This window comes from Epinephelus fuscoguttatus, linkage group LG11, assembly GCF_011397635.1.
Source record: "Epinephelus fuscoguttatus linkage group LG11, E.fuscoguttatus.final_Chr_v1".
NCBI lineage: Eukaryota > Metazoa > Chordata > Actinopteri > Perciformes > Serranidae > Epinephelus > Epinephelus fuscoguttatus.
Genome location: NC_064762.1, coordinates 41,703,901 through 41,726,068, shown reverse-complemented (window position 1 = coordinate 41,726,068; position 22,168 = coordinate 41,703,901). Strand labels below are relative to the sequence as shown.

The 22,168-nt window shown below is 42.1% G+C and overlaps 1 protein-coding gene across 4 annotated transcripts in view; it reads left to right on the top strand.

The window, feature by feature from the left end:
* The window catches only part of cnih3 (cornichon family AMPA receptor auxiliary protein 3), a 284,350-nt gene that overhangs the window by 28,680 nt on the left and 233,502 nt on the right, over positions 1-22,168 (top strand). For all 4 annotated transcript variants that reach the window (XM_049590755.1, XM_049590757.1, XM_049590756.1 and 1 more), the window contains exon 2: positions 21,908-21,976. In XM_049590755.1, the coding sequence (XP_049446712.1) occupies positions 21,908-21,976 (69 nt within the window). The remainder of the gene's footprint in view (positions 1-21,907; positions 21,977-22,168) is intronic.

Here is a 22,168-nt window from a genome sequence, read left to right as displayed (position 1 = left end):
GACTAAAACTTCTGTTTTGTCCTGGTTGAGCTGCAGGAAATTCACTGCCATCCATGACTTTATGTCTAAAATGCAGTTAAAAAGGGCATCAATTGGCCCTGCGTCATCAGGAGACACGGTGATGTACAGTTGCGTATCATCAGCATAACTATGAAAGCTGATGCCGTACCTCCTGATGACGTCCCCCAGAGGAAGCATGTAGAGATTAAAAAGAGTTGGATCTAAAATTGACCCCTGGGGGACCCCAAACTTTATCTCATGGGTTCCTGAGGAACATGTATCCACACTTACAAAGAAGTGTCGATCAGTAAGGTAAGAGACGAACCAGTTATTAACAGTACCAGAGAGGCCAGGTGCCTCAGTCTATTTAATAAAATGTGATGGTCTACTGTATCAAAGGCGGCGGTTAGATCCAGTAGTACCAAGACTGTGAGTTTATGGTTATCTAAATTGCACCTGATGTTGTTTCTTTAAAAGGGCTGTCTCGGTACTGTGGTTCATCCTAAAACCAGACTGATACTTCTCTAAAGTGTTATTTGTATTTAAAAATCATTTACTTGGTTAAAAACCAGTTTTTCTAAAATTTTGCTTAAAAATGGTAAATTGGATACAGGTCGATAATTATTAACAATGTTGGGGTCTAAATTGCTCTTCTTCAGAAGGGGCCTCACCACCGCCGTTTTCAAGGAGGCCGGGAAGACACCTGTCTGAAGAGAGCAATTCACCATGTACAGTAGCTGTTCCTTAAAGAATCCATAAAATGTTTTAAAAAACGGTGTGGGAATTGGGTCTAAAAGGCAGGTTGTGGGCTTTACTTGGGAGAAAACTCGACCAAGTGTCCTCGCATCAACCAGGGCAAAACTCTCCAGTGTTTCCTCAAGTAAAAGCAATGATCCAGGTGTGTCAGTTAAAATCTGTTGCGATAAGAGACTGGATCTGATGTCATTGATTTTACTTCTGAAGTGGTCTGCAAAGTCCTCACAAAGGGCATTGGTTGGTGTCTTAGGTGATCTGTTAAAATTACTGTTTGTTAAAATATCAATTGTGGAGAAGAGAAATTTGGGATTGTTTTTATTGTCAGAGATTAGTTTTTTGAAGTGGGAAATTCTTGCCTGTTTGACTGTGTTATTGTAGGTTTTGAGATGTTGACATAGTATTTCGTAGTGGACTATTAGGTTTGATTTTCTCCATCTTCTCTCAGCACTCCTGCAGTATCTTTTCAGTTGTTTGATTTCCTGATTTCTCCATGGGGGTGTAGGTTTTGTTCTAATTGTTTTGATTAAAAGTGGAGCCACTGAGTCCAGCGTTGACTTGAGTTTGTTGTTAAAATTGTCCACAGTAAAATCACAGGGTGCTGGTAAAATCTCTACAGGAGTGCTCTGTAAAATCTGGATAAAATATGCAGCCACTTCAGAAGTTAGGTAGCGTTTCCTCACTGTTCTCACCGGGGCCTCCTGTTGGTTAAAACTGGTGATGTTAAAAAACACACAAAAGTGGTCGGACACAGCCAGATCCACAACAGAGGACACACCCACGGACAGACCATAGGTCATGACCAGGTCCATGGTGTGCCCTCTGCTGTGGGTCGGCTGCGTGATATGTTGTTTAAAATCTAAACAGTTTAAGAGGTTTAAAAATTCTCTGGATACTGGGTCCGAGGTGTTGTCAATGTGTAGATTAAAATCACCAGTTATTAAAATCCTGTTGTAGGTGGAGTGAATGACTGATAATAATTCAGAGAAATCACTGATAAAAGAAGTGGAGTACTGTGGTGGTCTGTAAACCGTTATGCAAAGGATGGGAGGGCTGCTAAAAACAAAGGCATGATGCTCAAATGATGTGTAACTGCTAAAAGAAAGTTCATTTGAGGACATTGTGGTTTTTGTTACTGATGCAGTTCCGCCTCCTCTTTTACCTCCCCTAATAGAATATAAAAAGTTAAAATTTGGTGGGGAAGCCTCGGTGAGAACAACAGGTGCGTCGGTGCCAAGCCATGTCTCTGTAAGGAGAATACTGTCTAGGTTATTGTCTAAAATTAAATCATTTATGATAAAAGATTTGTTTAAAAGGGAGCGCACGTTCAGCACTGCCATTTTAATGTTTGTGCTGAACGTGCGCTCTTCGTGACTTTTCAAATGGATGTTAAAAACACGGTTAGGTCTAAAAACATTCCTGGGTTTCAACTTTCTAAGTGTAATGATAGTTTTTATGGTGTGAATGTCCTGTGTTTCCAGTTGCAGAGAAGGTGCTACTGAGGGAGAAGTGTGTGTGGTGCAATGTGTAGTGGAGGAGGGTGGAGGTGGGTGAGCAGTGAGTCAGGAGGTGGCTGTGGTGCAGGATCGGACGGTCAGGTCAGTGTTGACTGATAAAAGCTGTGATCCCTCCTGGTTTGGGTGGAGGCCGTCCCGTTTAAAAAGGTGGGGTCTGTTTAAAAAAGCTATAAAATTGTCCACAAAAGGGATACTTTTGGACAGGCAGTATCCCTTCAGCCACAGGTGCAGCTGACGAAGGCGGCTGGTGGTGACGTCACCATAACGAGGTGGGGGAAGCGGGCCGGGAATAATTAGCCGCTTCCCCGTGTCCAGCAGGCGGTCCACCAGGGAGATGAAGTCCTGCTTGAGGACCTCTGACTGCTGGTTCCTGAGGTCGTTGATACTGGCCTCCAGGACCAGCGTGGAGGCCGAGCTGTGCCATGCAGCCAGCTGGAGGGCGGAGGATGTAACCTCACTGACACGGGCACCGGGGTGGCAGAAGGTGCGGCCGTTGTGCACTTCCACGTGCCTGACCATGGAGGTCCCGATCACTAGCACAGAGGGGGTGCGCTGCTCCCAAATGCGCTCCTCCGACAGCCTGGAGGTTCGACGGTGACGGGATGGAGGCAGATGTTTGTGGCGCTGGGCCGCAGTTCCTCCGGGGATGGAGGGGAGGGGTCAGGCTGGACAAGCAGACGCCGATTCCTGGACTAGTGAGAGCCACGGCCAGCTGGATGTAGGCCTACAGGTTCCACAGGCGAGCTGGACGAAGCATCCACAGGAGGGAAGACCTGCAGGATGTCATACCTGTTATCCAGCGGCAGCTCCGGAGGTGGAGGAGGAGGAGATGGACGAGCCCCAGAGCCCCTGGCCACCACCGACCAGGGCTCCCTCGGCTTGAGTGGAGTTGAGCTCACCAGTGCTCCCGCTCCACCCTCCATGATGAAGCGCTGCAGCTCCGCGGGGCGAAGGCAGGAGGTGGAGAGTGCCAATGATTTGGGCTTGGCTCCATGGCGGTGCCAGCGGGACTCGGCTAGTGCTGGTGTCGGAGTTCCGGTGGTTATGGAGCCGGTCCACGGCAGGGTGGTGTTGTTCGTGGCCATCATGCTCCGGTCACCAGCGCCGGATGCCGTCAGGTGAGCAATATGTTTCGCCTGGGTCGTGGCGACAGTGGTAAAATCCAGGAGGATCTTTTCCCTCTCCTTGCGGTCGGCCTGCAGTCCGGAGATGCTCTCCCTCAGTTTTGACAGGGTTGGGGGGCAGGACTCACACACCGCCAACATACCTGCGGCCTGTGCTGGAGATCCGTTCCCCGGGACACAGTATCAACATACGGAGGTGAGTTAAAATTTTTACCCTCGGTCGTGGGGCAGTCTGCTTCAGGTGGTGAGTTGTAGGTCTCCCACAGTTAAACGATTTTTAAAAGTTGGCGCCTCGCTAATGCGGTTCGGCTGGCGACTTCTGCGTTCACTTCTGCGGTAGTCTATGATCCGTGACAACCACAGGCCCGATGGCTTAAAACCTTAGTCCATGTTTAAAAAGTACATCCAATAAAAGCTGAGAGCAAGTGGTTCGTTAATAAAAGAAGCAAGAAACTGGATTCAAAGCTGTGTTTTACTGGACCGAAGTGGTGGGAAACCAGTGACGCCACCAAAATCACTAGCCCAGCTTTTCCTTGCAAGTATGTTTCGTTTTTAGATCAAATGATCACAATTGACAAGTGAAGCCTGTAAGCAGTCATGGATTTAGAATGGATTTGCATTGATTTTTCTTCCATGTAAAGACAATCCGAGAGTTCAGTCATCTTTCACATAACAGCCAATACTTACAGTAGGATTAAAGAATAGAAGCATGATGATAGGTAGGGTTGGTGTAAATAAACAGGTATATTTTGATTTCACTGTAAGACTATTAAATCAGTACCTGATAACATAACCTTGTATGTTTGTGTACTCTAGTTAGGACAGCAGGGTAAGATTAGCAATGTAAAGGTTGTATTGTTTTCACTTAGACTACAAGTATAAGTGCGGTTGGATTTGTCACATTCACTATTATTTTTGGAAGCTAATTTAGATTTAGTGTTAGTCTTTAGAGGAAAATGGTTATTGGTTTTAGTCAGTCATTTTAATCCATTATAATTTCAGTCTAGTTTTAGCTGACAGCTTGAAACTTTATATCCTAGTTTTAGTCAACTAATAGTTATTACATTTTGGTCGACTTTAAGTTATTACTTTTAGTCAAAATGTTTTCTTTCTTTAAGATAATCCAGATTAGGTGACTACAGTAACAGAAATTAAAATCAAGGTGACAGGTTGTATCAAGTGTTGAAATTTCATTTAGGCAATTTCTACACATGTAGAAACTTGCATTTCTCCAGCAGAGTTTTTAACGGGTTTAAAGATTAATTCACATGCACACATTTACTGATCATCAACGTGAAAAGCTCAAACTTTGAGACCATTAATAAATAATTTGAGACAACTAGGTGTACTATTTCTACCCAGATTCAATGTAAACATTGACGAATCAGTCTCACTGATAAACAGAATATTTTTTTATTCCAGCCTGAATTCTTTCTAAATCTGCAGCACATCAGTCTGAAGGTTTAAACTCATGTCCTCACAGAGTTGGTGTTGGCTGTCAAAGAAAATTCTGCATTCAGACTGTTTACATCAGCATAGCTACACTCCCAGATAACCGAGCCTCCTACCTGCCAGTCAAACAGCAGTCACACCATAAACTCTCTCAAAGACAGTCCACTTATTTACTGTGGCGTTACCACTTAAAACTCCCACTAACGGCTAATGCTGCACCAGGGTGAGGGTTTTGCAAGCAAAACATCCTGGCATCTATTTACTGGCATTATTCCTCTTTTTCCCTTTTCTTCTTATTTCAACTGCAACCTCACTGGCCCTTTACATTAAAATGATGACAGATACTTTAAAATGTTTGGTTTGAAATGTACATGCAGTTTCCGCTCCTTTTTTTAAATTCTTATTCAAAGGCTTTGTTACTGATGATGTTAATGACTAATGGCAAATTTACAGAAACCTACCAGTACAGGTCTTATCATATTTTGAATGTCTTCAAGGACAGGCTTGATTAAAGATGATCAGTTTTCTATTTGTCTACTTTTACTGGTGTTTACCAACCTGTTGGTGCTCTGATCTCATGCTGCTCATACGGTTCAATGGCCCACCACTAACATCTAAGTCCTGTTTCATCAACAAACAAGACAAAACATGCATTTTGTCATAGCGTTTATTATCAAATGGACTCGACCATCTCCGATTATTTCTAGATTCTGTTTAAACAAGGTATATATCATTTAGTTAATAAACACTACATAGATGCCTCTGCAGTTGAAAAATAATATTCATCTGAAAATTCTGTCCTTGGCGTTGGGGTGAGTTGTCCTCTCCTGAGGATGGCTCCTTAGTGTCTCTGGTATGGTGTCTCCAGCGGGTGCTGTAGTCTTGGAGGGCTGGTCTGAATGATTGCAATGAAACTCCCTCATGAGCCAGGCTTCCAGGACGCTGTTGTCAAGAAAGGAAGCTAGATCCCCTGTCATGGCTCTATTCTTTCCTTTTTGAACTGTTTGATGGATCACATGCCACTATAAAAGTATATGTAGCTGCTATCTCTTCCTGCCATGAGGGTTTTGGTGACAGATCAGTTTTTGCTTACCCTCTAGTCAAATGATTCTTTCAGAGGGTCAGAAGACAATTCCCAGTGATGTGTGCCTCCTCACAATGGTACCTCCCATTAGTGCTTAGGCCTTAGTTGCTTGTGTTGACCTCGACTAAAAGAGTGTGTGAACTAATCGCCTTGTTGATGCACCCCACTTGTTTGTTGCTTTATGATAACTGCAGTGGGGCTACTTTCAGACATAATTCTTCCTTTGTTCCCAAGAACTCAAGGAATTTGTGGTTATTTTTTGTCTTCTACCCCTTGATGGGGACAGGGGGGCAAAATTGCAACTGCTGCACTCAGTTTGTGTGTTGGCATGTTGGACTCACATCCCCCGTCAGCTGTTTGTGTGCTTTGATGATAGTGTGGCCAGTAAGGCCCTATACAAGTTCTAGTTCCTAGTTCTATTAGCACAGGCAGAGCCCTCTACTTAGGGGCCCTGTTGCTCCCACGCTTCTCAAGAGGGTGTAAGATAGCAGAAGCCATAATGCGGCTTATATGTAGTTTGATCTCTGCATGTTTTCAGGTAGGCACGTCCTGATTGGTGGGCTACATTTCTGCAAATTTCACTGTGTAAATGTGTGCTAGTGATTAGAGGAGATTATTACCCATAGAGTCCAGTAGAGCGCTTCACCTGTGCTAATTGAACTAGGGTTACAATATCATAACCTTCAGTGTGCTTACTGACTGCCTTTGGTGACCTCCAGTTTGTCTCACTAACAGTCTGTAAGGTTGAAATCAATGTTTCCATGGTAACCATGTAACCCCTGCCACTGATTATAGGACAAACAGAACTATTGTCTTGCAGTGATGTCACTGCAGCATAATTTCTGATGGGCCTTATGTGTTGAATATGCTCAGCTGATGTCCTCTCTAATAACCATCTCTGTAGCTGCGCATGTGCTTCTCATTTGGATTTGGTGGCTTGCAGAAAGTCCTGATAGTGGAATCACGCATACAGAATTTTCTGGGAAGGAAGAGATTTGTTTCATTTGATCTTGTCGAAGTGAAGGAAGGGGCTAACTGTGCCAACAGTGTCTATTAGGATCAGGGAAACTGCCTTCTCCAGCTGTTTCCCCCTGCTAAGGTGTTCAGCAGAGATACAGGCCAACACTGATGGGAGCATGTTAGCGATTATAACACATGCCGTCTCCTTGCAAATGGATAGCCAGTGACCTCTAAGTCGTCTGCAGAAGAGGGTATATTTTAATTCTGTTACAAATCCTAGATGGATAAAAATATATTAAAATGCAGAGATAGAGAAGCCAAATAAGCTCAGTGCTGTTTTACAGGTTTAAAGCAAAAAAGGAGCAATGATGGAAATGGTAAACTGTTCCCAGAAACTGAGATTTCCTGCTACTTTTAAAAGATGACACCAATATATGAAGAGGACAATACCTCCCTGAGCAAAAAGTTTTGGGTATGGATTTGTTTGTAAGGCATCTGAACTATGCAATCACAATAAATAAAGACCAAACAGGCTTACTCACACCAGATCTTTCTCCCATCCTTGGTCAGCTAGGCACTACATTTTATTCTTGCTAAAGATAAGATTCAAATTTAATACTAAAATTGGGCAGCGTGTTGTAAACTTTGCATCATGTCTGTTCTTTAATGCAGAGAAAAAGACAGATTGCATGAATTGACCTATGGCTAAGCCACAACCCCTCCACTCACTCGGACAAACTATCAACATTCAATGACCGGGGTGCTATGGCAAGGTGTCACAGTACACGGCATTTCGCGGGAGGCAATTGATGATTTTTGGGGACATAACAATCAGATGTCATTGAGAAGTAACCAAAAGGGCCTAAACTATGCATTGGATGGATCTATATTAATCATTTTATTGTTGAGAAGGTCGATGAAAAGCTTATATTACAAACCAAATTTTACAGGTCACAGCGTACGCTTGCGAACCGCATCTCGTTGCCGTCACCATCAAAGACAACAAGATAAAGTGCCACTGAAGTTAAGGTTTTTGGCTCAGAATATGAGAAAAGGAAAGGATTTTTACCATCTTTACCAAGAGTGTCTCTCCATTAGTTTGGTGCTACAGTATTTACACTGAAGCATTCAGCATAAAGGCCCGAACATACTCGGGCGTACTATAAGCGGAACGGACTCTGCGAGGAATGTCCGCAGTCATTCGGGCTTCCATAGTCGAGCGCACTTCCGCGTTGTAGTTTCCTGTAAAAATGTCTGTGAAAAATCCCCGCGATGTGAAAAATACATGCCGAGCAGTCACTGGTGCGCGGAGCAGAGTCTGCGCGGTTGTAAAATCTGAGCTTTCCGCGCACAGGGCTTGCGGACGTCCGCTTTGAGTCCGCGCTCAATAATCTCTGCGATTATTACAGATAAATTAATGAAGCTAAGCTCCAGAAGTTAACATTAGCTTAACTAGAGCCCTTTAGACAACAGCTAACAATGATGTACAATCATCAAAGTACAAAACTAGAACAAAATAGGCTAATGCACTCCCAGCAAACAAGGTGACATGATGAACAACGCAGCTACGAGCTAACGTTAGGCTAACTTTAGCTAACATTAGCTAGAGATGTTAAAGATAACTTTATATTTCTTTCCAGCAAAGTGACAATATGTTGTCTCAGACACAATGTTGACTTACCTTAAAACAGATGTAGACATCATTGTTAATCTTATTGACGTTATTGAGTTGATGTTGTGGCCTACCACACAACTATATCCAAAGGAGACAGTTTTCTCGGTTGAGATGGAAAGGGTAAAAAATAGACCCCGTCGCCCACTCTCTCAGGATACCTTGTGTCAGAGTTGCATGTACCCCATGCACACCGTTTGACCGTTTTTAAACTTCAAATCTCCAAAAAAGCTCATAAAACTGAACAAAACTGACTTTCTGTAATGCATTTCAATGAACATCCAAGCAGAGAATGTCTGAGTGTATGGGAATGGCTATACGCACTGTGATTGCTTCATCACGTTTGAGGGCGGGACTTAGCCATAGGTCAATTAAGTCCAGCACCAGATTTTAATTGGCTGCATGCATATTAGACAGAGGTACTGGCTTTACGGGGTTCTAAATTGCACATTAAGAGGTTGGTGAGGAATGGCTGTTCAGAAAATTAACCCATTTTGAATGGGTTTTGAAATCCCAATGAATAATTAAGACAAGACTCTAAATAATTAATGTAGACCTTGTAGTCTTTCACATTCGAGTGGTGGTTCCTCTGATTGCTGTTGTTGTTTTTAATCTTGTTATTTCCAGAAGAATGCCTGGAGGGCTGCATAAAGGGAAAAGCATGTTTTTGGTTGGTCATAGAAAGACAGTGAAAATAAGAACAACACTTACATCCAAACTCTTATTCACAATTAATTAGGCTGCAACCATTTCTCTGTTCCATTCTCTTTCCCTTACAGACACACACACACCCAGCAAGGTGTCAGTCATCTAGCAACCACAGTCTGCATCAAAACACACTGTTTATGCAATATTCTGCATGCCAAGAGAGGAGCAGAGGGTGCCAGTTCGTTTGCTGTTACTGCCAACCAACCTTGACTTCAAAGCAGTCTGTCAAAGTGAACTTCCACATCAAAATAGAACTGGATTTGCAAAAACAGAACCCACAGACGTTGCTAGTGGATCTTCAGCAGGAATCATCCTCTGAGCATGTCACAGATTTGAGTTTCGGGTCCTCTGGTCTGCAGCTCTTGGGCAAATGCTGCTTCTAATCATGACTAACGGAACAATCTGAGATCAAGGGGGAGAAATTTTGTTTTTCCCTTGCAGGATAACACCACCTTTTTGAGACATGAGTCTGTTTTTTGTAGTTTTAACTACCATCCTCTTAAGTAATAAAAACATTGCACTAGTCAAGTTAGATGTGGATTTTTTTGGAGGCAGTGTCATTCCTTGACAGAATAAGAAACACCACTGGTCAGGTAATTAGGATGTAAACAAATCTCAACATAAAAGGTTATTATTATTTCCCAATATGTCCAGTGTAAATAACCATTACAGTCTACAGTCCATCTTGGTTAGACCATCAACGTACTGTAGTCTGCTAGTGCAATTAAAGATTTGTTGCCAACATTTTGGTTGCTTTGACTTTGGGTTTTACAACTTATACAGTGGTTGAGCCAGGATTTGCAGCTTGATCCCCATGGGTACACCTGAGCTGCCCTCTCAGGCCCTTTAGGATGGGGATTGGCACTGCACTGCACTGCACCAGTATTTGTAAGTTCAGTAATTTGAAAAAACAAAAACAAAAAACCCCCAAAACTTTTAGTAAGGACGAGGACGAGCAAATAACACCAGCTGTTTAGCATGTGCAAAGCATTCTCCATGATGAATTATCCTCCTGAGACCCCAACTACTGTTTGGTATGCATTTTTAATTTCTCCTTGCTATTTGGAATAAGTAGGACCTGATGAGTATCAAAAACTAAAACCTTGTCAACAATAATAAAGTCCCAGTGTCCTCAAACGAGAAGATAATGAAGTCCCAATGTCCTTCAACAAGCTGATAATAAGTTCCCAATGTCTTCAAATGAGTACTTTCTAATTAACAGCATCTTAGCATTTTACTGTTGTTAAAATTGGTCAGCTTTGTTGCCATATTCATCTTCTAACCGCTTCATCCTCTTGAGGGTCGCGGGGGGGCTGGAGCCTATCCCAGCTGACATCGGGCGAGAGGCAGGGTACACCCTGGACAGGTCGCCAGACTATCGCAGGGCTGACACATAGAGACAAACAACCATTCACGCTCACATTCACACCTATGGACAATTTAGAGTTACCAATTAACCTAGTCCCCAATCTGCATGTCTTTGGACTGTGGGAGGAAGCTGGAGTGCCCGGAGAGAACCGCTGACATGGGGAGAACATGCAAACTCCGCACAGAAGGGCTCCCACGCCCGGGATCGAACCGGCAACCCTCTTGCTGTGAGGCGAGAGTGCTAACCACCATACCACCGTGCCGCCCTTGTTGCCATATCAAACTACAAATGTTATTAATCATAAATGAACAAGTTTCAACCATAAAATTTGTTCAACTTTTCAAACTTGCCACTTTTGTGTTGAGATTGGCTGCAAACTGACTTGACAGAGAATGCTGCCTTGTTTTTACATGGATTAGTGTATTGTGGTCTTACTACAACTAAATGGCACAAAAAAGGTCCATGAAAGAGGACAACAGGTCTAAGTTAAGCAGAATGAAGTTTAAGGCCAAGTCAACCCAAAATGTGATGTCCTCCAAAGAGGACACAGGGTCTCAGAAGGATAACCTCCACAGATGACCTCTTGCCTCTTCCACTCAAAATAGAAATGCTTGTAACTGAATGAGAATGTCTGTAAACCTGCAAAATAAAGCCCATGCATATAAAATAATACACATAAGTAAGTGGACAATTACAAATAAATATCTTCTGTGCCACATTGGCAAGCAATTTCAGTTCCTTTTATTGTCACTGTAAATCGATGCAGCGAAATTTAACGCACAGAATAAAACAGAACTCATAAAAAAGTTAAAAGTAGTGAATAAATAATATAGGTTAAAGGATAAAATATCATTCATTCATACTCTAAACACACAGACACTGTACACACATGCACATATACGCACACAGAAGCAGAGCCAACATATGCCATGAATAGGGATGGGTACCGAAACCCGGTACTAAATAAGCCCTGGGGCTAAATTATCAAAGACCATAGTACTGATAAGCTCTGACAGTACTGGTTCTTTTATCGGTGGGTTTACACATTTTGATTTAATTCATTATCAGCCTTTCATCTGCGCTCTGTGCTGGGGCTGAACTGCTCCACATACACACACACACCGACACAACAAACGTAACCGGTGAACAGACGAGTGGCCACAGTGGAAACAAAGTGAAGATAATGAAAAAATGACTCGAGTTGGTGGCAGCTACACTTTAAAGTTACTGTAAGTGCAATTAAACCTTAGCGAGTAAGAGGCCAACACTTTATCAATACATGTGTTCAGCAAGCATAAACATGTAAACATGTACGTAGACTGTGATATTTAATATGCTCCGTCCACAATCTCTCATCCACCGTCACTAAGTTTATGTCTTACACGCTGCACGCTTAGGCAGCACGCTTGTTTGGCTAATAGAGAATTGTTAGTAATAAGCTAAAATGACAGCTGTTAGACTTAGTTTGACACTTTTTGGGCAGATACTTTTAAACTTAGCTGAGACAAGGAGCCCCTCCTCTCTCTACCAGCACTAATGTTACCTGCACCACAGTGAATCACATCAGCAGAAAGGGAGCAGGACAGAGGACAGAGGGCAGGAGGACAGAGGGACAGGAGGACAGGTGGACAGGAGGACTGACTGATAAATTCAAAACTTAACTCAGTATTGTCATGTCAGGAATATTATTTATATAGTGATGTTTCTCTTGTAAAAATTACTGTTACTGTTGTTTTTTGAATTTATTCTTTTTGAGTTAATATATTCTATTAAACGCAATTATTTAAAAATGAAAAAGAACCATTAAGAATACCGATAAAGTGCCGGATCAATAAGGAGTATCAATAAAAGTAGTAGTATCAATAAAATCTTAACAATACCCATTCCTAGCCATGAACATAAAATAAGTTACAATAATTTGCACACAGAATTATTTTTTATTAATTTATAACAGTTTACCAGTGTAGGCTATCATCATCATGTTTGTTGTAATATAACAATTTCCTCTGCACAAAAATAGGATACTGTATTACCTAGTGATGGCCTCATGAAGCCTCATGAAGCATTTTCTTTATTTTTTGAGTCCACTAGATGGTGCTTTTTGTTCAACAAACTGTTTAAAACACACTGAATATCCATTCTTTGGGCCTCTCTCTTCAAACCAAGAGCGTCATCTAGTGGGCTCAGAAAATAAATCACATAATCATAATGCTTTACATGCCTTTTTGTTGCGTGTTTGGCAATTAATGTTAGCTATTTTTAGCTGTTATAGTGCTTTCACTGATTGGCCCCAGAAAGTGAACAACACAGTTACACAGGATACATAAACCTCTTCCACATGATGATGGATACTTTTCGAGTAGAGACTTGGAGATGAAGCTCTTGATTTACCCTTCAGTCAACACAATGATGCTCACCAATGTCCAGCGTCTTTAGGTAGTAACCGAAAGAATGATATCATGGATACAGGCAGCTGAAATAAGTTTCCTTTGCAGGATGGCTGATCTTGCCTGTAGACATCAAGAAGGATCTAGAGCCACTGTCAAAAAGAGCAAGTTGAGGTGATTCACACATGTGATTAGGATACCTCCTGGATATACCCTGGGCACGGCTGACTGTTAGAAGAACCTGGAGCAGATGTAGAAAACTAAGGCATCATGTATCACCTCTGGCCCAGAAATGCCTCAGGATGCCCCAGGAAAAGCTTGAGGATGTGGCCAGGGAGATGGGCATCAAGGCTATCTTGCTTAATCTGCAGCCACTTTGATCTGGACCCAAAAAAGAGGCAGAACAACCTTTCTTATCATCAAACCACTCGTCTGTCTTTACTTCATCAGTTTAATTCAGTGATGCTGTCATATTTCCATATCTCACCAAGTACTTTGAATAGAATGCTACCATGTGTGATAGAACTGACTGTGCAAAAGAAAAATATATGAGCCTGATATCAATTTAAAGTTTCTTCTCATGGTGCACATAAGGAAGCAGGGCTCCAGACTGCACCTAATTGGTCGCATTTTATGACCTTTCTTGGAGGCCGTGCGACATAGTTTTTTAACTAGGAGCACCAGCGCGACTTACAAATTCACCCCTCTCCCCCTTTTTCTTTCTTTTTTTTAATAATTGCATTTCATGGAGGAGCGGAAGCGAGTGTGTGTGTGTGTGTGTGTGTGTGTACCTGTCATGTGTGTCTGGATGCGCACTGCGAGGCGGGGGAGCGCCAGTAACCATAGCAACGTGCAGCAGTTTTAGTACGTGTGCACTGTGCGCGGGGTTAGACAGAGAGGGGACACAGAGCCGGAGAAGAAAGTCTGTGTCGTTTGACCATAAAGTGACGCTATGAAACGAACTATAGATTCGTTTTTCACAAGAAAAAATAATCCAGAAACTCCTGTCGGTCCTGTGCCAGTTTCCCAAACTTCCGACGATGATAGTTCAGAGGACGAGTCAGCAGGTGATGTCGCAGCACCGAAAAAGCCAAAGCCCTATCATTTCCAATAAGAATGGCTCACTGAATTTACGTGGTTGAGATATTGTAAAGAAAAGAAAGTGATGTCCTGCATGTACTGCTCTCAGTGTGGGCCGAAATTTGCGGGGAAAACTAAATCCGACTCCACCACACACTTCAAACATGAAACGCTGGTTAAGCACAACAACAGCATCAGGCATAAATTATGCAGGGACAGATGCAATGATGGAGCAAAAGTGCCGCTGCACACATCATTTAAGAGGCAGGCAAGTAAAAATAGGTGTGCAGAAGATGCTGAAATGACAATGAAATTCATTCAGTTCAAATGAAATATTTGTTTACTTGTTTTGTTGTGGTCGTACTGTATTGACAGTAAGTTACAAGTTACTGACCACATAGCCTACTTAATGTTTATATTTGTTAATTTATTATTTGGTGCCTCTGTTGAAGGAAGGCCTTTAATTTACCGTAATGGTGTTTTCTTAAGCACTAGCCTACTGCACTTTATTACTGTTTCATTTGAAATAAAGCAGTACATTGCTATTACTGTAAATTGTTTGTGTTTATTGCTAAATTATCAGTAATGCAGTTAATATAGACAAAATTATGAATATGTTGTATTGATATAGATAGTGCTCCTAAATTTTGTGCTGGTGCTTTCAGTAAGGAGCACAAAAGTTAGTCTGGAGCCCTGGGAAGTACAGGCGAGGTATTTCTGTAACATTTTTATATGTACGTGTGAGTGTTTTTGTGCATGAACACCTACAGTGCTTCACTGTATACTTGTATTTATGCACCCATGATGACTGTGTGTATGTGTATGTGTGGGTGTGTGTGTGTGTGTATTTCTGTATCTGCTCTCTTCGCCAGTGAGAAATAGCCCAGGGGAAACTAACTCACTGTAACAGAGAGAGGCAATGAGCCAGGATCACTGTGGGGATCCACAGGGAAATAACATGTAAAGAGCTGCCTGTCAGTGCGGGGGCGAGCCCAGGGAAATAACCCAGGATTGGTGCAAACTTCTGCCATCTCTCTGATATTAATTCTCCATACTGAGCTAACTCACACATTCACATGTACAAACACATATGGCACTGGCTCCTCAGTTTCTTCTTCATATAGCACACAATGCATGGATATTGGATAAATTTTATACCACATAAACAATAAACTATTTTTTCTTACTCTGCACACACACACACACACACACACACACAGATGCTCATGATACTCATGCGGCTCCCACATCTTACAGTTCCTCCATGGTGCACACATACTGGACAGACACACTATGCAGATAAACTGACTGACACATTTGCATCTCTTCCTGCAATCTCGCTCTTACACATACTTCCCTCCTGAGGCTCCAACTTGTCGAGCATTGACATCTGACTTTGAAGTGCAATTGCCTCCATGGCGACGCATACAACATTAATGGAATTGTTGTTGTTTTTTTATGCACTGTTCATCATTACTTGGCATTGCTCTTACATAGAGCTGTCCCACAATGTGGCAGTTGGGGGGGGGCAAGATCAAATGACATAAATCGAAAAGGTGCTGATTTTTGAGTCTCTTGCTTGCAAATTTTGTGCCTCTGGGCAGATTCGATCCAACACTTTAGTTGAAGCAGATCATGTTACTTTTGACAAGGATTAGGAGCTGACTCAGTCATGGTGTGGGTAAATTATGCCTACTTGTGAATGCAACTTAGAGAAAGCTCCTGCTATGTCCATGTTTACGGCTGTTTTTGCCGGACAGTGCAGCAGGTGAATTGCAGACATGTTTAACCAGCTAACCTTGCCAGAAAACTGTCTAGTAATTCATGTCATGGCTCACTTTAATGGCATGTAACATTAGCATGCACAACATAGCCAGCTAAGATTCTGGATCTCACTTCTGTTAACTGTGATTATAACAAGCCATTACATCAATTACTGGACAGCTCTGTGTCAGCTTTAAGGCGGATTTATACTTGTACGTCAGTTCTATGCAGAGCCTACATTGTAGCCTACACACGTGGCCTGTGCTGTTGTGAGCATCTATACTTGTACACAAGCAGGGCTGGATTGGCCTAGGGCATACTGGGCAATGCCCGGTGGGCTGTTGGTATATTTTGGGCTGGCACAATCGTAATTTACTTAATGTAATTATGTACATATTTTTTAACAGCCGCGCCGCCTTTAAAGCACGGAAAATGGCCCATTTTTTACGACACTGATATTGGGCTGGCCCAATGAAATCTCTCAGCCCTTCCTCCTCGGCCCACCCCCTCCTCACTCATTTTCTGACTTCTCCTGAGTTCGAGTAGCCGGCTGTTGGCCTTATGCATAGTGGTGGAGTGCGTAGCCTACTAACGTATGCTGATGGATAAACCACCAAAGCGCAAGGGAGTTGTGGAGAAGCTACGGGAGAAAAGGCACAAGAATCTCCAGGCAGATGCAGCCAAATGCATGAAAATATCTGACATGTTTGTTGTAAGATCTTTTGCAGCAAGGCCATCAGCACCGAGTGCAGTACATCCTGTCGCACCAAACATAAATGTGGACCTGTAGTTCAGGAGAAGATGTGGCTGCTGGTGGAGATAATTCAGAGGGGGAGGAGAAGGGACAGAAAGATATGGCCCAGGGACAGATTGAGGAGAACAGAGTAGCCAATGCCAACCCGGTAAGGAGTAATATCAGCAGAATGAACGAGAGACTCTTTCATGTAGGGAGGGAGATTGTCTATTGATTGATTTTCTAGCCTTGGTACTCTCTTCCAGGGCACGTAGGGTACTACTGAGATTTATTTTAATTTTGGTAACAGCACAGTGTGTGCGTATGGCATTTCACCAATCATAGTGGGCCGCTGTGGCCAAAAATGCCAGGGCCATCTTTTTGTCCCAGTCCAGCCATGTACACAAGTACACAAATAGGCTTCATTATAACTCACAGGATTCACAGACAAAACACTTGTTTTTGCTGTACACATTTTCCCCACAAATGCTACGACGTGGGCACAAGCAATTTGACACAGAGTTATAAATCTCACTTGAGCTTGCTAAACATGTCTGCAACCACCTTGATTCAACACACTGACTAACTTTGTAAGACATCTCAAATTTTCACTTTTAATAAAATTATCACTTTTATGTAGATTAATTATGATTAATTTGTTAGCTGATATCAAGGGCGTAGGTTTGATTTTCACATTGGTAGGGACATAAAAGTGCTCCATGTTGGTGACCTGTACGTTGATAATTTTTTAATGCAATTTCACGTCATGTGAAACTGATCACTGCTTTATAATGCATATTTAAATACCTACACTAAATACAAGAATGTCTTGGTTAATGTATTCTCTAATGTTATCAGTTACATGAATATACACTGATAACGTCACCACATCTGTCTGTATGTGCTTCCCAGGGTAAACTATAATAATAACAATAACAGTATACTCCGAAGGGGCGTAAATTCAGTACCAGCCTGCGGTCTGCAGTTGGGTTGGTAATAGTGATCCGTATTGATATTGTAAAAACATATATTATGCATGAATCAATATTTTTACTTACCCCTAGTCACAATGCTGAATCTCACTATCAACATATATCCTTCACAATTCAATCTCACCTGTGAGGCTCCTGTCTCTCCTCTATCTCCCCCTGTCTCTCTTCCATTTCCTTCTGTATCTCTTCCTGCCTCTCCTCCATCTCCTCCATCTCCTCCAGTCTCTCAACTACTTGTCATCTGACAAAAAATATATTGATGCAAGACATGTGAACAGTGGGACAATTTGAGATGCAACAGTCATAGATTTTGATTGTTGTAGCCTGAGGAAAACATACTGTATGTTTTACAATTGTGTAATTCATTAAACAACATCTGAATGTATATAGACTAAAGAAAAGCCATAATGTCAACACAAGTTAGTCAGCTTCATCATGTTAAACATAAATAAAATAAATCAACAAAAATGTAAATGCTCCAAAATCATTATAATACAACTGTGTGCAAAATGTTGCACTTATACCCGATATCTATTACATGAATACAGTGTATATATATATATATATATATATATATATATATATATGTGTATAAATATATATATATATATATATATGTGTATACATATATATATATATATATATATATAGACACACATGAACAGACTGGGTTCAAACAGTATTGTTGTCGGTGCTGCTTGTATTTTGCCCACCAATAACTATGCGTTGTTTCATTATAGTGTGGGTAGATCACTCTTTCGCTGGCTGGTTAATTTTTATCAATCTGTGCAGCATGACAGCTACCATGACCCCTTGCTGCTTTGCTAACACCATACCTAATGTGATGAGGGGGTCCGGGGGCGTCAGAAAGCCAGTCAGTATCTGATGTGACCACCATTTGCCTCACGCAGTGCAACACATCCTCTTCGCATAGAGTTGATCAGGTTGTTGATTGTGGCCTGTGGAATGTTGCTCCACTCCTCTTCAATGGTCAAGGTCAAATTTATTTATATAGCACATTTAAAACAACCGAGGTTCAATGGTGCAAAGTTGCTGGATATTGGCAGGAACTGGAACACTGTAGTGGCAAAAAAGTCAAGGTCCCGAGCCGGGCCAGTTAGCTCGCGACCTCGCTCTTCTCTTGTCAAACGGACTTTCTTTGTCTTCCATTAGATATCAAAAACTCAAATACTCAGAGGTCAAAAAAATCATTGGAGACATGTAGAATCAGATGCAACTGAGTTTAATGTGCTCGCAGGCAACAAACACATCACAACCCAAATGAGCCCAGCTCCGGAGCAAGGCTGGAATTTCTTTGTTTGCGCTCGCTCTTTTTATCGTAGAATTTCTGCTGAGTCATCTCCTTCCCACTTGGCTCTGATCATAACGATATCCCACCTCTGCTGAGTCACTTTTTCTCCACCATAATGGTGTCATATTTCTGCTGAGTAATGTTTTTCCATTACTAGGGTCATTCTCAGGACAAGCTGTAATTCCCCTAATTTTCCACTAGTGTTTCCTGAACCCATCCTCATGCTATTTTTAGAAATGATTCACAGTGAGTCTTAGGTACTTCTCCACCACAATGCTTAAGTGCTCAATGAGTGTGTGTGTCATAGGAATACATGAAATATTAAACCGGTGTGTAATTTGTCAGTTGCACAGATTATATTGCTTCAACACATATCTTTTAAGGGTCAAATAAAAGGTACAGTATATGTCTTCAGTAAATCAGTACATTACACTACAACACACCGTCGTATACGCCGATCCAGAGCATCCCAAACATGCTCAATGGGTGACATGTCCGGTGAGTATGCTGGCCATGCAAGAACTGGGATGTTTTCAGCTTCAAGGAATTGTGTACAGACCCTTGCAACACAGGGCCGTGCATTATCATGCTGCAACATGAGGTGATGGTCGTGGATGAATGGCACAACAATGGGCCTCAGGATCTCGTCACGGTATCTCTGTGCATTCAAAATGCCATCAATAAAATGCACATGCGTTCGTTGTCCATAACATACGCCTGCCCATACCATAACCTCACCACCACCATGGGCCACTCGATCCACAACGTTGACATCAGCAAACCGCTCAACCACGCGACGCCACACACGCTGTCTGCCATCTGCCCTGAACAGTGAAAACCGGGATTCATCTGTGAACAAAACACCTCTCCAACGTGCCAGACGCCATCGAATGTCAGCATTTGCCCACTCATGTCAGTTACGATGACGAACTGCAGTCAGGTCGAGACCCCGATGAGGATGACGAGCATGCAGACGAGCTTCCCTGAGACGGTTTCTGACAGTTTGTGCAGAAATTCTTTGGTTATGCAAACCGATTGCTGCAGCAGCTGTCCGGTTGGCTGGTCTCAGATGATCTTGGAGGTGAACATGCTGGATGTGGAGGTCCTGTGGCTGGTTGGTCTGCGGTTGTTAGGCCAGTAGGATGTACTGCCAATTGTCTTTGGAGACGGCTTATGGTAGAGAAATGAACGTTCAATTCACAGGCAACAGCTCTGGTGGACTTTCCTGCAGTCAGCATGCCAATTGCATGCTCCCTCAAAACTTGCAACATCTGTGGCATTGTGCGGTGTGATAAAACTGAACATTTTAGAGTGGCCTTTTATTGTAGCCAGCCTGAGGCACACCTGTGCAATAATCATGCTGTCTAATCAGCATCTTGATATGCCACACCTGTGGGTGGGATGGATTATCTCGGCAAAGGAGAAGTGCTCACTAACACAGATTTAGACAGATTTGTGAACAATATTTGTGAGAAATGGTCTTTTGTGTGAATAGAAAATGTTTTAGATCTTTTGAGTTCAGCTCATGAAAAATGGGAGCAAAAACAAAAGTGTTGCGTTTATATTTTTGTTCAGTGTATGTATAAATATGCAGTTAATATAAATAAACACTATTTTTGGTTTAAAACACAACATGGGGATGGGATGGCACAGCAGTCATTATTGTGAAGTTGGGATGGAACAAGATTTTTCTTTTTACCCTGTCATGGGATTGGGATGGGGCAGGAGTGAAAATCCTCCCCCCATGGATTTACTCACTGTACAATGTGGTAATTAATTAGTGTTAATCATAGACTGTACAAAATTATGGATGTAGCTATACCATGATGTCATCCATTGGTTTGTGGGCTGCCATTTTGGGGTCTCATGTTCGACATTTTGGCTGTTGTCTTCTTGGCTTTTTGGGGCCAAAAGTGACCATATTTGTACAAAAGGGTGGAGCTGTAGAGGAGCGAGGTGGGGGGTGGATTAGAAGATTAGGTGTTCCTTGTTGTCCTCATGGGAAACTCATTCTGCTCAGGTCAGCAAAACACAAAAGACACCCCAAGACCCCCAGAGTGCAGCTGCCTCACACACAGCCTGTCATTCAAGCGGCCCCACCCTTAAATATATTTAAATTTAAACGTTAATGAAACGTAAACAGGTGAGTTATATAAAAATTAATCCCACGTACAGCTGTCATGAATGTTGAAGTTAGCTATAGATATTTGATTTTTGTACCAGACTGTAAACATGTTTATTTCTGCTTTAAAGTTGGGCATGTTAACATGGGGGTCTTTAGGGATTGACTAGTGGACATTAGAGGAACTGGAGTTTTGGCACTTTCGTACTGGCATCATTTTTCAGCCTTGAAGGTAACAGCTTGGTGCTAATTAGCAGATGTGTACATGGTTACATGGTAAACTAAGATTGTTAATGTGATGAGTGCAGCCTTGCACAGCTGCCAGCATGGCTGTTTATAGAGATGTTTTCCCCAAAACAGTGGGCACTATAGTTTTTAGTAAACATACTAAAGTGAAGGCAGTGATGTATTTGATAAGGACTACTTTCAGCCTTGGACAAATCCATATTTTGTCACTGTAATAAAGAAACATGTCATCCATGTGACATCCTTAAATGCCAACCATGTGGCTCACTGATGTTTTTTTTTCTTTGTTCGTGGACAACAGTGTAGTGCTAATAGGGATCATTTTGCTGGCTGTTGTAGTTTTCTCATAGGGTTTGTTTACAGTGGTAGAAAAACAAACAAACAAACAAAATATCACTAACCTTTAAATGTGCTATAGTATTAAATGTTTATAACATACAGGTAACGTTAGAGATAATTTATTGTAACTACATGCAGCCCAGCTTGCATTCTGAGTGTTGCATTGCTGGTTGGGAGACACAGGAGGCGTTTTAAAATGATACTGTGTTTTCAGAATAAGATATTTCATTCTATATTGCCCCTTTATTTTACTGATTATATAATTCTCACTCCTTTTCCTCTCATCCTCACAGATAACAGCTTTTGATGAGCTTCAGGCTGACTTCAAGGTTCCGATCGATCAGGGCAATCCACTCCATGCGGTAGGTTTGTGCTCCCGACTCATTTTTACTCATCACAAACACTTTCATTCTATTATTAACTTATCGTTCATGTGAATGGCAGTTGTTGGCACATATGGAAAAGATTTAAGTCAATTTGCTAAGTGACAGAAGATTTTCTGTCTCCTCGTCTTTCTTGTTTCTCCAATCATTTTGAATCAAGAAGATAGTAAC